Raw genomic sequence first — 14,875 nt, forward strand, 5'->3', positions numbered from 1 at the left:
CTTGGTTAGAAAGAACCTACTTCGGGAGAATAATGTTTTAATCTTAGATAATTAATATACTATTATGTAGAGAGGAATAGTTCCAGCAGAACTTTTTACAGTGATGAAAATATCCTGTATCTGTGCTATCTTGGATGGCAATCAGTAGACAGATATGGCCTTTGAGCACTTGAAATGTGGCTAGTACACTGAGGAACTGAATTTGTAATTTTATTTAATTTTAATTAAATTTTTATTTAAATTTAAAAAGTCACATGTGGCTAGTGCTACCATATTGGACAGTGTAGGTATATAGCATTCCAAAGGCTATAGCAAATTAACAATCAAGGTTTTTTTCTTTCAAAGATTTATTATTATTTATTTATTTAATTTATTTTTTTGGCTGTGTCAGGTCTTAGTTGAGGCATGTGGGATCTTTTGTTGTGGTGTGTGGGCTTCTCCCTAGCTGTGGCGTGCAGGTTTTTCTTCTCTAGCTGTGGAACGTGAGCTCCGTAGTTGTGGCACGCGGGTTCCAGAGCACATGGGCTCTGCAGTTTGTGGCATGCGGGGTCTCTAGTTGAGGCGTGCGAGCTCAGTAGTGGCACGCGGGCTTAGTTGCCCCGCAGCATGTGAGATCTTAGTTCCCTGACCAGGGATCGAACCCGTGTGCCCTGCATTGGAAGGTGGACTCTTTACCACTGGACCACCAGGAAAGTCCCAGGATTTTTTTTTTTTCTTTTTGACTTTACCGTATATAAGAAGGTTAAAACTTGTTAATCTTTTAATTGATTAAAGTGATACACTGATAAAATGAACGGAGTTTTATGATAATTCTTAAACTTTTCTGTCAGAACTAGCAGAATTTCTCTAATTATCTTCATAATCCTTATCAATATTTGAAACAGTCTTATTATTTGTTTGTTTTTCTTCCCTGCTAGAAAAATACAACCCTATGCCAGGTATTTAGTACACAAAAGAATAAAATACAATGACCTAGTCCCTACCCTTAACCAAAGTAGCAACAGTATTTTAATTTTTAAAAACCTTTTTCCCCCAAAATGTGAAAGTATTAGAATTGAGTATTAACTGTAGCTCTGTCTCTGCTGTGTGATGCTGAGCAAAGTATATTGTTCTTTGGATGCAATTTCCTTAACTGAAAAGTGTGAATTTTGGATAATATAGTTCATTCAATTTACTTCTGTAGTGATGAAAAAATAACAACAACAAATAGATAAAGTTCTTATCACAGGGCTTACATTGTAATGGGGAAGTAAAACAAATAAATGAGATCATGTCAACCTCCCCCCAAAAATAAGCAAAAGATTTGAGCAGACCCTTCCCCAAGAGGATATCCAAGTTGCAAACAAGCCCATGATTTAAAAAAATGTTTAGCATCCTTAGTAATTAAGGAAATGCAGATTAAAATCATAATGAGATTCCACTTCATACCTACTAGAATAGATACACTTTTAAAAACTTAAAATACAAAACGCTGGTGAGATAGTGGAGCAACTAGAACTTGCATACATCGCTGGTAGAATTCAAAATGGTAAAACTACTTTGGAAAACAGTTTGAAGGTTTCTTATAATGTTAAACAAATACTTAGCATATATCATGCATTTCTACTTCTAGTTGTTTACCTAAGAAAAATGAAAACATGTCTAATCAAAGACCTGTACATGAATGTTAATATGATTATATCACTTTTTAATATAATCATGTTTACATGATTATTCATAATCTCCAAAAACTAGAAACCACCCATTTGTCTATGACCTGGTAAATGGATAAACAAATTGTGATACATCCACAGGATGGAATACTACTTGGCAATAAAAAGGAATGAACTATTGATATATGCAACAACATAGATAAATCTAAAAAGAATTATGCTAAGTGAAAGGAGCCAGACACAAAAGATTACACTGTATGATTCCATGTATATGATATTCTGACAAAGCCAAAGATACAGGGGCAGAAAAGAGATCATTAGTTACCAGGGGTTGAAGATGAGGAGAGAAGATTGATTTACATAGGGACACAGTGATTTGGGTGATGAAAATGTTCTGTGTCTCCATTGTAGGGGTTGCATAACCGTATATGTTTGTTAAAACACATCAAACTCTACTGTATATATTTTCTGCAAAACTATAAGTTCTAATAGATAATTCTTAGAATGATAATATTTTATATGTTCAGAAACACTTCAGTAAGTAAATAATGACAGTTCATACGATTAAGAGCATGCAGAAACACTAAGGTGTGATCAAGCTTGCCATGATAAAGGCAGAAAGAAGGCTACTGTGGCTAGAGCATAGCAAATGAGTGATTAATGTGCTTAAAAAGGAGATAACAAAACAAGCAAAAGTCAGATCACATACAGCTTCATAAGCAGGGTAAAAAGTTTGCATATTATTCTAAGTACAATAGGAAACCATTGAAAGGCTTTAAATAAGTAAGTGACTCAATACATCTGTTTAAAGGATCACTTTGGCTGCTGAGTGGGTGAAGAATGGACTTCAGTAGGACAGGAGTGAAAGTCAGATGACAAGAAGCTATGCCAGTGGTCTGGATGAGAGAAGATGGAGACTTGGACTAAGATGGAAACAATGTAGAGGAGTAAATACATTATGTTTTGCATGTGGAGTTCATAGAACTTGCTGATGGGTTGAGATGAGGAGATGAAGGGAAAAGGAATCAAAGATAATTAAGAGTTTTCTTTGTAGTAACAGGTGGATGATGGTACTATTTCCTGACATGGGGAAGATTGGAAGTGGAACAGGTTTAGAGATGAAGGGATAAGAATGAAGGATCCTATCTTAAATTCGAGAACCCTATTAGATATATGTGTGTGTATGTGTATGACCTGCGGTTTGGGGATAGGGCATCAGGGTTGGTATTGTAGATTTGGCACATCAGTGCTGATTGTTGCCGTGACACTATAGGAGATTCTGGAGAGTGTATGAATAGGGAAGGGGGCGACCAGGAATGCGCCCTGGGGCACTTTAAAGTCAAAACATAAAAGGGACATGAAGTTACAACATAAAAGAAAGAACCAGTAACATGGAACAGGAACTTAGAAATGTGATGGTAAATTAAGAAGAAATGATGAGTACTCATAAGAATGCTTGATAGGAAATCTGATCCTGTAGTGAGCGGTCAAAGATTTTTCTGAGGGTGTGACAGATGAACAGAAGTTAGTGATGAGGACTATGAAGAAAATAAGAGGCAACCCTGTAAAAAAGATGAGTAGAAGTTAGCCAGATATGATAAAGATCATTGAGGAGAGAAGAGTATTCCAGTCAGGTTGAAGAAATTGAAGGAGGGGGGAAGGTGAGTAAAGTTGAATTTATACATGGAGAGTACTAAACTAGGCAAAATTGAAAAATAAGACCTTCATTGGAACAGTGTAGAGTGTATCTCAGAATGGTCCTTCCAGAAGAAGGAAGGCTAGGGCATTCAGCCATGGACGATTCTCCTTTTGTTGAGGGGTTCCTGGAGGTGTTAACTCCTTCACACTTCTGTGCTAAACTCTTGCTCAACAAGCTCCATTTTGAAGAAAATTCTGAGGCATGGCCCCTGTCCACCACAGCTGAAGTCAGGCTGGCCAGGGAGATGTGCCAGGAACCAGTAGCCTCTGCTACAAACCTAGTTTCTAACATTACCATGCTCTAGATAATCTCATGCAAGAAATGTTACCAGGGAGCTAAATCAAAGGGGTGCTATTTATATTTATTTTATGCTCAAACCAATGAAATTGGAGTGTTAGCTTATGTCTCCTAATTAAAAATAATGTGTTGATTGAGAGCCTGAAGCCATTGCTTTATTCTTATTCTCATAAAAGTACATGGGCCTGGGGAGGCCCATTTGTTTTGTTTAAACAGAGCCCAGGTTCCCCTGGGCTAAGGCCTCAGAGATGCCAAACCTTTGTTTCTTCAAAACAACAATTGACTTTGCTGATACCCTGTTCATTAGATATAGCTGTTTACAGAAGGGTCTTATTAATGCTACTCCTTTGCCTCTTGAAATATAACCTATATAAAAATTATTTTTAGTTAGCTGTTAGAAAAATTACTGTTGTGACATCAAAAAATTTTTTTTTCCTGTTGCAGGTTTGATGCCCCTTCATGGAGTTAAACATAAACTTAGATATATTGACCTACATAGTAATTGTATAGATAGTATCCATCACCTACTTCAGTGTACGGTAGGATTGCACTTCTTGAGTAATCTTATTTTGGCGAAAAATGGAGAAGATAATCCTGTCTGTCATTTACCAGGTATGATCGATTAATTTAATACTTTTTGTAACAGTTGATTTTCAGAGCTCCTGTATTTCCTGCAACTTGTATTTATGACCTCCTTGAATTTGTCTTAAGCTTTGCAACTTTTTATTATGTATTTGGAAAAGTATAATTGCAAATAAATTATTAAGACAAACTAAATTGCTGTTAAAAGAGGAACACAAGCTGAAGAGATAAGTAATTCTCTTTAGACAGTTTTATATTTGATAAGTGAATGCCTCAAAATTAAATTGTGCTTATGATATATTCTTATAGTATAATACTAAGCAACCATAAAAAAGAATATAGAATCTCTTTAGCTACTGATAAGCAGTTATCTCCAAGATATACTACTGTTAAGAGAAAGAAAAGCAAGTTGCAAAACATTGTGTATAATGCGCTCCCATTTGTGTGCAAAGGATAACACTTGTGTGTGTGTGTGTGTTTGCTGAGTATATATATATATAAAATACCAAGAAGGTTACACAAAAATCTGATAATAGTGGCTAACTTCAGTATTAGGTAGGTAGGGATCAGGAAATGAGAAAAGGGCATCTGGGAATCAGGAAATGTTAGGAAAACTTTTTACTGAATACCTTTTGAATTTTACACCATGTGAATATGTTAAATTATTAACAAGTAAATGATTTTTTTAAGAAGAAAGCGTAAACTTAATATAAGCTTTAACTTATTAAGATACAAGATATATAGAAGATGCTGCTGAAATGCCATTTGATCTAATTCAAAATCATTGAGGTTGGCAAAGATAAAGCAGACCAGACTGCCATTTCTAGAACTCACTTATCTCAAATTGCTTAACCCAACAATAAGATACAAACGTAGAATATGAATATACATTCTAAAGATGTGTTTGGGTAGAAGTTGTCTGCAGAGGCTGTGTTCTCATTAATATGCAGCTATGAGAAGGCTTTTCCCAGAATGGAAACCTATTTTGATAATTTTACTTTGCAAAAGAATATATTAGATTTGAGATCAACTATTTTCCTAAGTCCATATAATGATAGAGTCTCCCTAAAAATCAGAGCAGATTTCCACTTTGGGGGGAAACCCTTTTCTTGGGAAAAAAAACCTTATTCCTAAGACAACTTTAATTTACTGACCCACAAGTTGGATTTTTTTCCTAATAAACTCGTCTCAAGAACCTCTAGTTCCTATAGTTTGAACCTTTGTTTTTCATTTTCTTTCCTAGATGAGGTATTTCTCTGAACACAGTTGCCCTCCCCCCAGAATTATTACTGAAATTACTTTTCTTTCCTCAAAATTTCTAACATGAATTTTTCAGACTTCTTTCTTTTGTAGTTCTTCCAACCACTTTATTTTACTTGGTTTTAAAATTTATGAAAATTGAAGTGTTTCTATTAGCCTAAACACCAAATTAATGTTAATTTGCCCGACTTCTCATATGTAATTAGGGAAAAAAACATTTTGATAGATTGTCTGTTTTAATCCTAGTTATATGGAATTTAAGAGGAGAAAGTAGGAACATTTAAGTTTGTTAATGCTTATGGCCTCACTAGCAAAATTCTTGCTTCTCTGATTGTTATTCTCATCATCCTGATTTACATCTATACTAATCATATTACAGATAAACAAGAGATATGTTTGGTTTTCTGTCTGGAATGAATTGCTACTGGTTTCATGCATTTATAGCTTTACAGCAATTTTATGAAAGATAGATCCAGAAATGATGATTTTTTAACTTTCTGACTTTCATCAGGAGGGTTGTTTGGGAGGGATTGGGGGGTAGTGTTTTGTTTGTTTTGTATTTAATGATTATGTACTGGAGAAGAACTAAGTAGTTTTTTATTACACGTTTATTAGTTGCATTCCAGGACTAATTTTATCATTCAGGTGATATATCTGGTAGCTGATAAATTTACTTCATTCTAGAAATAATTAACCTTTCTTTTTATGCTTGAGTTTTCATTTTGAATGATTTGTTTCCAAGGGTACAGAGCAGTTATGCTCCAGACTTTGCCACAGCTTAGACTCCTAGATTGTAAGAACATATTTGGTGAACCAGTAAATATGGCAGAAATAAGCTCATCACGCCTACAGTGCTTTGAAGGTCTTTTGGATAATTTAGTTTCTTCTGACTCTCCCCTAAATATAAGTGAAGATGAGGTATAGTACGTTTTTTTTTCTAATATAAAAGATATCTTCAAATTTTAATTAATAAATAAATGTAAATTTAAAGGATTTTGGTTTGTTTCTGTGTCATAGATCTTTGATGGTATGCCAGTGGTAACACCACCTATCGATGAGGTAGCTCCCTTGGATCACTTTGCAAGTACACCAGCAGATACTGGTTTGACATTCTCTATATCTGTGTGTCCTTCGTCTGAGCCAGAGAAAGTTAATAATGAAAATGATTATCAGAATGAGATGAAACTTCAGAAATTAGATGACCAAATTTTACAGCTCAATGAAGTAAATATTTTTCCTACTTTTCTAAGCAGTGTGTTTGTTGAAGAAAAAAAATAGTAAGAAAATGTGCAATAAAATTTCATACAAGCTGACCCACCAGAAACAATCTATATTTATTGCATTGGTGTGCATGTTTTTTTTTCTTTCTTTAAAATAGGATTCTATTGTAGTAGTAGTGGTAGAAAAAACATTTTTCACTCATTTTCCTTAATGTCCTCCTTCAAATCTTCATTATGTAATCCCTTTGTTGTTCTGCACCAAAGGAATTATTTGTTATTATTTCCACCCACCCACCTTTTATTTCAAGTAAATAGAACTCTTTGGATTCAGTGCTTATTAACATAGAGGATATGTGGGCTATTTTTTGGCTTCTACTTTCTCTTCAGTTGTTTCATGGTCAAAACCACTTCTATAATCTATAGCTAAATAGCAAGTTATTTTATATAATTCCTGTTTACAGCAGACCTTTACCAAATAACCTCTGCTTTCTTGAAATACTAATCCTTTTTTATCCCTGCTACTGGGTCTCTGCTTTTTAGAAATCTTTGAACTATGTGGATGATCCATAATTCCTAGAATTTACTACTATTTGAGTCTCCAACCTTCTCTCTAGCATTCTTGCTCTGATCTATACTGACAGTTGTTTCCTTGAACACTACACCTCCCAGAATGAAATGGATTTGTCCTTTATCCCCTACCTGGACATGGGGGAGAAAGACTGTGGGATAGGCCCAAAAGGCTATTAGTCAAAAGTCAGTCTGACCTAGAAATTTGTAGTTGAATTTTAATATTTAAATGTTTTCTCAAAATGGGGGTGGGTAGTGGAAAATGCTTATGGAATGATTATGGTTCGATGGGTTTTTAATAATCCTGAACTATTGTCTTAGCTATAACATTAGCAATGCTTGATAAACATGAGGTCTACCTTAGGTGGGTGCGTGAATAAGACTATAAGGATTCTGTGTGCCAAAAATCCCTAGAGATTTCAATTTGGGCCACAGAGGTAGATTGTAGTAGATCTGGGACAAGAATGCTGGCAGATGCATTCTTTGACATCATTGATGACATATTACTGAGATACTAGGCTCTTCATCTCTTCAGGTTTCATCTTCCATCTTAGAATGGCTGGCTCTTCTTTCTCAATGTCAGAACTTAGCTTTAAGCTTAATAACCTAAATTTGAAGTGAACTTATCAGCTTCTCTTATGCCATCCTCATTTCATTCTCACAATAACTCAATCAAGAATCAGTAGATAGAGATTAATATATTGTTGTTCTTGTTATATAGAAAAGAAACGCAGTTTATTTAAGAGTCCTTTATTTTAGTGAGGCAGAGTTGAACTTCAACGGCAAATGTCCTGATATCCAACCTGGTATTCTTTCCACTGTCATGCTTCTTATTCAGTTAGTGATAATTCTTCCTACTTTATAACTAAGAATAGGAGTCTAGCTCTCTGGGGGAAAAAGGATGATTTGTTGCTATGCATGTAAAAAATGTTTAGAAGGACTTCTTGTTTGCTAACTTACTTGGTATAAAGGGTAAACATACAATTTGAATTTCAGTTGATATATACAATTAAATTATAAGTGAAGTCATAAAGTTACTGAAAATGTGCTATAATATATTGATGATTATTTTTCTTAATTACTGGACTTATAATTGTTACACTGATTTTGAGAATTCTCTCTGTGAAAGGCTGTTTTGTCTTTAAGTTTTCATTTTCCCCCACCATTTTATTATGAACATTTTAAAACTTAGAGCAAATTTAAGAGAATTTCTTAGTGAATTAGCAGTATACCCACCAACTAGATTCCACCGTCAACATTTTACTATACTTATTTCATCATATGTCTATCCATCTACTCATTTATCAAACTGTCTTATTTTATGACACATTTTAAAGTGAATCACACGTATCAGTATACTTCCCCCTAAATACTTAAGCCTGCGTATCATATCATTATAGTTCAGTATATTTTTACAGTTTTCTTTACTTTTACTTTTTTTTTTTTTTTTACTTTTGGTGTAAAATAAAGATGTGTGTATTCCCTGAATTGACAGTACATAGGCCTGTTACCCAAACGTTTAGGAAGGTAAGCGTTACTGTCCTAAAACGTTCCCTCGTGCTGCTGCTCACAGGCGTTCCTCTCCTGCACTCCCCACCCTCGCCATCACTCTTCTCATTTTCTTTGACCATAGACTCTTTAATACTCCTTCCAGAACCTAATATAAGTGGAATCATACAGCATATATACTCTTTTGTGTAAGGCCTCTTTCACTCGGAATAACCTTGAACTCAGTCCATTATTATGTGTATCAGTAGTTTATTTTTATTGCTGCGTGGTATTCTGTTGTATGAGTATACCACAGTTTATTTTTCCATTATCCCTTGATATACCACTGGGTTCTTTCCAGGTTTGTGGATAAAACTGCTATGAACATTACAGTACAAGTCTTTTTGTGAACTTAGGTCTTCATTTCTCTTCAGTAAATAGCTAGAGCTAGAATTTCTAGATTATAGGGTAGGTGTTTGTTTAGTTATATAAGAAACTGCCAGAGCTTTCCCAAGATGATTGTTCCATTTTATTCCCAGCAACAATGTAAACTGACTGTTCCAGTCGTTCCATATCCTCACCAATGTTTGGTGTTAGCATTGATTTTATTTTAGCCATTCTAGTGGGTGTATACTGATATTCATTGTGACTTTAATTTGCATTTCACTAATGATCAGTGATGTTAAGCACTTTTTCATGTACTTATTGAATCTTTTGTGCAGTGTTCAAAAATGTTGCCCATATTTTTATTGAGTGATTAGTCTATCACTGAGTTATAGGAATTCATTTTATATCTTGAATGCTAATATTTTATCAAATATATTTTCTCCCAGTCTGTGGGTTGCATATTCATTTCCTTAAGGGTCTTTTGATAAGCAGCAGTTTTAATTTTACTGATTTTTATTGTCTAGTTCTATCAGTTGCATGTGAGATGTTAGATTCTTCAACTATGATTGTGGATTTGTGTATTTCTTCCTTTAATTCTCTCAACATTTGCTTGTCAAATTTTAAAGCTCTCTTACTAAGCACACACACATTTATGACTACTTTTTCTTCCTATTTAACTGACTCTTTTACCATTATGCAATGTAAATTTATGTTTTTACTCAATTTCAGAATTTGTGGACATCATTGCTTCAAATATTTCTCTGTCCCATTCCCTCTTTCCTCTTTTTTCAAATTCCATTTAGACCTTTTGATGTGTCCCACAATCCCCTGATGTTCTGTCCGTTTTATCAACTTTTTTTCTCTGTATTCTTCATATTGAATAAGTCCACTGAACTATCTTCAAGTTTACATAGTCTTTCTTTTATCACCTCATTCTGTATTAGTCCAGCCAGTCAATTTTTACTTTAGACATTGTATTTTTCAGTTGTAAAATTTCCATTTTTTAAAATAATTTTTACTTCTCTGCTGAATTTCCTTTTCATTCATGATAAGCACTTTTTATATCATTGAGCATAATTATGATCACTGTTGTAAAGTTCTTCTCTGCTTATTTGAACATTTAGGTCCTCTCAGGTCTCCACTGATGGTCATTTCTCTTGAGAATAGGTCATATTTTTCTGGTTCTTCCTACTGTGAGTAATTTTGGATTTTGTCCTGGACAGTGTGAATGTTACTTTGTGGAGAATCGAGACGCTGCTATAGGCCTCCAAAGGATGTTAATAGTTTTGTTATAGCAAGCATTTAACTTGCTTTGACTAACTGCTGCTTTTTTTTAATCCTTTGCTGGGCTTCTTGCAGTCTATTCTATACTATCCTCAGATTCTTCAGACCCAAAAGTTTGTGGGTTTTCCACCAGAGTTTTAAGACTCCCTACATAGTGCCAATTGTGCTGTTTTCTTAGGATAAAAACCATAAAGCAGAAACAATCTATTCTGGTCATATTTCCAGGTGTCAACTCTCCTCTAGAATAAGACTACTTTTGTTCACTTTCCAGGATTCCAAGTAGTGTTTGTTTGTTGTTGTTTTGTTTTTATTTTTCCCCAGTTTGTAATTGTTATCTTGAGAGCGTCAACCTCATAGGAGCTTACTTGTCCATACCAGAAGTTGAATCCCTTGTCTTTAATTCCAAACATACCTAGTTTATAAATCTTTAATCTTGTAAAAAGTTATAACATTTTAGAAAATGCCAAACTATGTTCTTCTATACCGAATTGAACTTTTTAAAAACTTTGCTTTTTTTATTCTAGACTTCTAATTCTTTAATAGATAATGTTCCTGAGAAAGATCTCAGACCAAAAAGAGACACGGATGTGACTTCTGAAAGTGACTATGGAAACAGAAAAGAAAGCAATAGAAAAATTCCTCGAAGATCAAAAATCCCATATTATTCCAAAACTATTCAAACTGTTAAGCACCACAGTAAAAACAACAATGCTTTTATAAGGTACTTCTTTTAGTTCCAGAAATTCAGATAAGGCACACAGAAGTTACTATTGCTGGCTTCTTTCTTAAAGCTATCTCATGGTCATATTTTTTTACTATTCTAATGTCAAAAGATTTGACTTTTCAGCCTTGCAGCCTCAAATTTAGTCAGTACTTTCATATAAATTTATATAAAAGTCTCTCTTTATGCTGGATTGTCATTACCTAAGTTGTGAAAAATAGTTATAAGTATTATACATTTCTTTGAGTTATTTTTTGTGGTTTTTTCTTTGCAGTTGTAATCGTAAAATTAAAGAAACATCATCTTTAGTGAACAATAATATATTAGAAGAATCAGAAAATCAGAAGACTGAAATAATTAAAGTAAACAACGGTAGCTCAGAAAATGCCACTTACCGGGTATGATTTAAGAGATTAAGAAAAACTGGATATGAATAATCTTAGTTTTAAATTCAAAGTTAGTCCCAGAAAAACTATGCATGTTTTTATGAGCAAAAAAATATTTCATGTAATTTTATTGGGGGTTGCGGTTGGGTTATTTTCCCCTTCCTGATTTCCAGATTTTGTGCAATGTTACTATTTTTGTAATTTTTTTTTTTTTTTTTTTTTTTTTTTTTTTTTTTTTGCTGTACGCGGGCCTCTCACTGTTGTGGCTTCTCCCGTTGCGGAGCACAGGCTCCGGACGCGCAGGCTCAGCGGCCATGGCTCACGGGCCCAGCCGCTCCACAGCATGTGGGATCTTCCCGGACCAGGGCACGAACCCATGTCCCCTGCATCGGCAGGCGGACTCTCAACCACTGCGCCACCAGGGAAGCCCCTATTTTTGTAATTTTTAAAGGAATGGAAATTACACATTTATTTAAGATCAGATTTTGTTGTATGCTTGTGGAGGAGAAAACATGTCTGAATTTTTGAATTCTTTCTAAAGCAGTGGTTCCTAACTTATGAGTCTCAGACTCCTTTAAATATCTAAGGAAATCTATGGGTTTTTGCAGAAAAACTTCCTTAGAGAAACTCATAAAATGCTGTATATAATTTCAGGGTATTCATGGGCTCTCCTGAAACCCAGTTTTGGACCCATGGATTCCAGATTAAGAGGCATTCAAGAATTTTTAAATTCTTCAATATTTTCCTTAATCATTCACATGTTGTTAAGAATTTTTAGCACACCTTGATTTATTTTATCTTTTTCATTAACTTACCCTTATTTTACTGTGAACAACTGGTTATACTTAGGATTGTAATGTGCACTATTCTTCCAATAGTATGATTACTTTTTGAAACATTTCACACCTTTCATGCTATTGGTTTTGTAGCCTTATTCTCAGGTATAAAGGCCTTAATATTTAGAAAATAATAAAAATCATTATGACAGTATTAATAGCAGCTAACATTTATTGAGTGGCTATTTTGTGCCAGACACTGTTCTACATGCTTTACTTCCATTCTTTTGGTTAATTCTCACCACAGCCCTTTGAATTAGATGCTCTTATTCCCACATTATAAATGAGAAAATTGAGGCAGTGAGAGGTTAGGTAACTTTTCCAAGTTCACATAACAATATTGTCTTCTTTCAGGCACTTGTTGAGGAACTAGACCAAGAGAGAGAGAAGAGGTGGAAAGCTGAACAAACTGAAAAGAAACTTATGGATTATATTGATGAACTGCATAAACATGCAAATGAAAAAAAAGATATTCATAGCCTGGCTCTTCTTACTACAGATAGGTAAGGGGAAAGTCTATAAACCTTAAGTTATCTCATAGCACGAAGAATGCTGAACTTGGAACTGGAATGCCTTAGTTTAAACTAGCTGTAGTATGATAAAAAAAAACTATGCATGTGGTTTTAGTTTGAACTAATTTTATTTAAAGGTTTAGGGCTTTGTCAGTTTTTTACATTAACAAAGGATTCAGGATATTAATTTGAGCCCTCAAGCTGGGAGATGTCAGATCAATAAAAAAAGTATTATAAGTGAAAAACATGAAGAGTGTAGAGCTGGGATTGGCAGACTTTTTCTGTAAAGGACGGGGCTTGGCACACTTTTTCTTTAGGCATTCTGGGTCATAATCAGTCTCCGTTGCATATTCTTCTCAACAGTGGGCTTCAGTACCAGATAACCCAAGTTTCTTAATTCTAATGTTTTTATTCCATCGTATTCCATTTCCCGTTTTATCTCTTTTTTTTTCTGTAGTAAATTATGTAATACAGGATTGTCTTATTCCAAGATGTGTGAATACCAAACGGTTTTCTGAAATAACAATAACTTTTCTCTTCTGTTTCCTATAGGCAATTATTTTGAAAGTTATGCTTTTCCATAAAGGTCATAAGATTTTTTCCATGGGTCTTCTTTCAATTTTTATCTCTTCTTCTCCTTGAATGAGCAATTATAGTAGGTACACATTGGAGTGGCTGCCTAGCTCAGAAATTCCTTCATGAGGCTATGTCTTTGCTATTCGTTGTCCCCTTTTCAAACACTTGACTTCTGTTCTGTCATGAACTGCCTCTCTGCCTATAATATTGGTTAAGAGGTGAGCCCCTGGCCTTAGCCCACATGGCCACAGTGACCGCTGCATGGAGTGGGCATATGAACCAAATTGGACTAACCAGAGCCTTTCCCAGAGCTCAGTTCTAAGTTGAACTAGAGAAAGATAACCTTTTCTGTTTGGTTCTCACTGCTGTCAGAGACGTTTATAGCCTTCCCCATCTCCCTGGCATGTTACAAAGAAGCCTGCCATAGGAAAAACTGAAACCAGCCTATAGGGAACCAGAGAGACCTGATGGTATTCATATCCTCGGTTTCAGCTGTCCCTCAGAATAGTGCCACCCCAGCCTCTGAATTGGTTATGTGGGTCAATAAATTCTCCTTTCTTACTGAAACTAGTTAAGAGTTTTTAGTCAAAAGGCTCTAAGTAACACAGAGGTAGTATAGTACTAGGATATAGTACTTAGTGTCTGGGGAAGATACAGGGAAGTCAGAGTTGACTTCCATGTATCTGTTCAGATATTGCTTCTCTCCTGTAGCTTTCTTTATAAATGCATCTGTGTCCCCTCTGCTAGATATTAAGCTCCTTGAAGACCAGGCTGTATCTTATTCATCTTGCTTGCTTTTAAGCTGACATCTAGCACAATGCCTGAAAAAATGTGTTTTGTAGTTTTGCTGTTGAATAGTAAAGTTCACAAAAGATAAAGTTTCATTATTTTTTTCTCAAACTCAATATTTTATTTTTCAGCTTTGTTGAGGTATAATTGACAAATAAAAATTGTATATATTTAAGATGTACAATGTGATGTTTTATTATACATTGTGAAATCATTACCACAGTCAAGCGAATTAATAGATCCTTCACCTCATATAGTTGTTTTCTTGTGTGTTGAGAATACTTAATATCTACTTGCTTAAAAAATTTCAGGTGTACAATGCATTACTTTTAACGTTAGTCACCATGTTGTACATTAGGTCTCTGGAACTTACTCATAATTGAAAGCTTGTACCCTTTGGCCAACATTCCCCCCACTCCTGACCCTTGGTCACCACCATTCTACTCTCTGTTTCTATGAGTTCAACTTTTTTTTTTTAATATTTATTTATTTATTTTGGCTGTGCCAGGTCTTAGTTGTGGCACACGGGATCTTTAGTTGCGTCATGCAGACTCTTCGTTGCAGCATGCATGCAGGATCTAGTTCCCCAATCAGTGATCAAACCTGGGCCTTCTGCATT

General features: G+C 34.7%; 1 protein-coding gene across 1 annotated transcript in view; it reads left to right on the forward strand.

Moving 5' to 3' along the window:
- LRRCC1 (leucine rich repeat and coiled-coil centrosomal protein 1) overlaps positions 1–14,875 on the forward strand; it is a 33,837-nt gene that overhangs the window by 3,233 nt on the left and 15,729 nt on the right. Inside the window, exons 4-9 of the mRNA XM_081258751.1 lie at positions 4,093–4,260; positions 6,233–6,408; positions 6,508–6,714; positions 10,961–11,157; positions 11,432–11,555; positions 12,734–12,882. Of these exons, the coding sequence (XP_081114877.1) occupies positions 4,093–4,260; positions 6,233–6,408; positions 6,508–6,714; positions 10,961–11,157; positions 11,432–11,555; positions 12,734–12,882 (1,021 nt within the window). The remainder of the gene's footprint in view (positions 1–4,092; positions 4,261–6,232; positions 6,409–6,507; positions 6,715–10,960; positions 11,158–11,431; positions 11,556–12,733; positions 12,883–14,875) is intronic.

The sequence above is a fragment of the Mesoplodon bidens genome (genome assembly GCF_964165515.1).
Source record: "Mesoplodon bidens genome assembly, chromosome: 16".
Taxonomy (NCBI): domain Eukaryota; kingdom Metazoa; phylum Chordata; class Mammalia; order Artiodactyla; family Ziphiidae; genus Mesoplodon; species Mesoplodon bidens.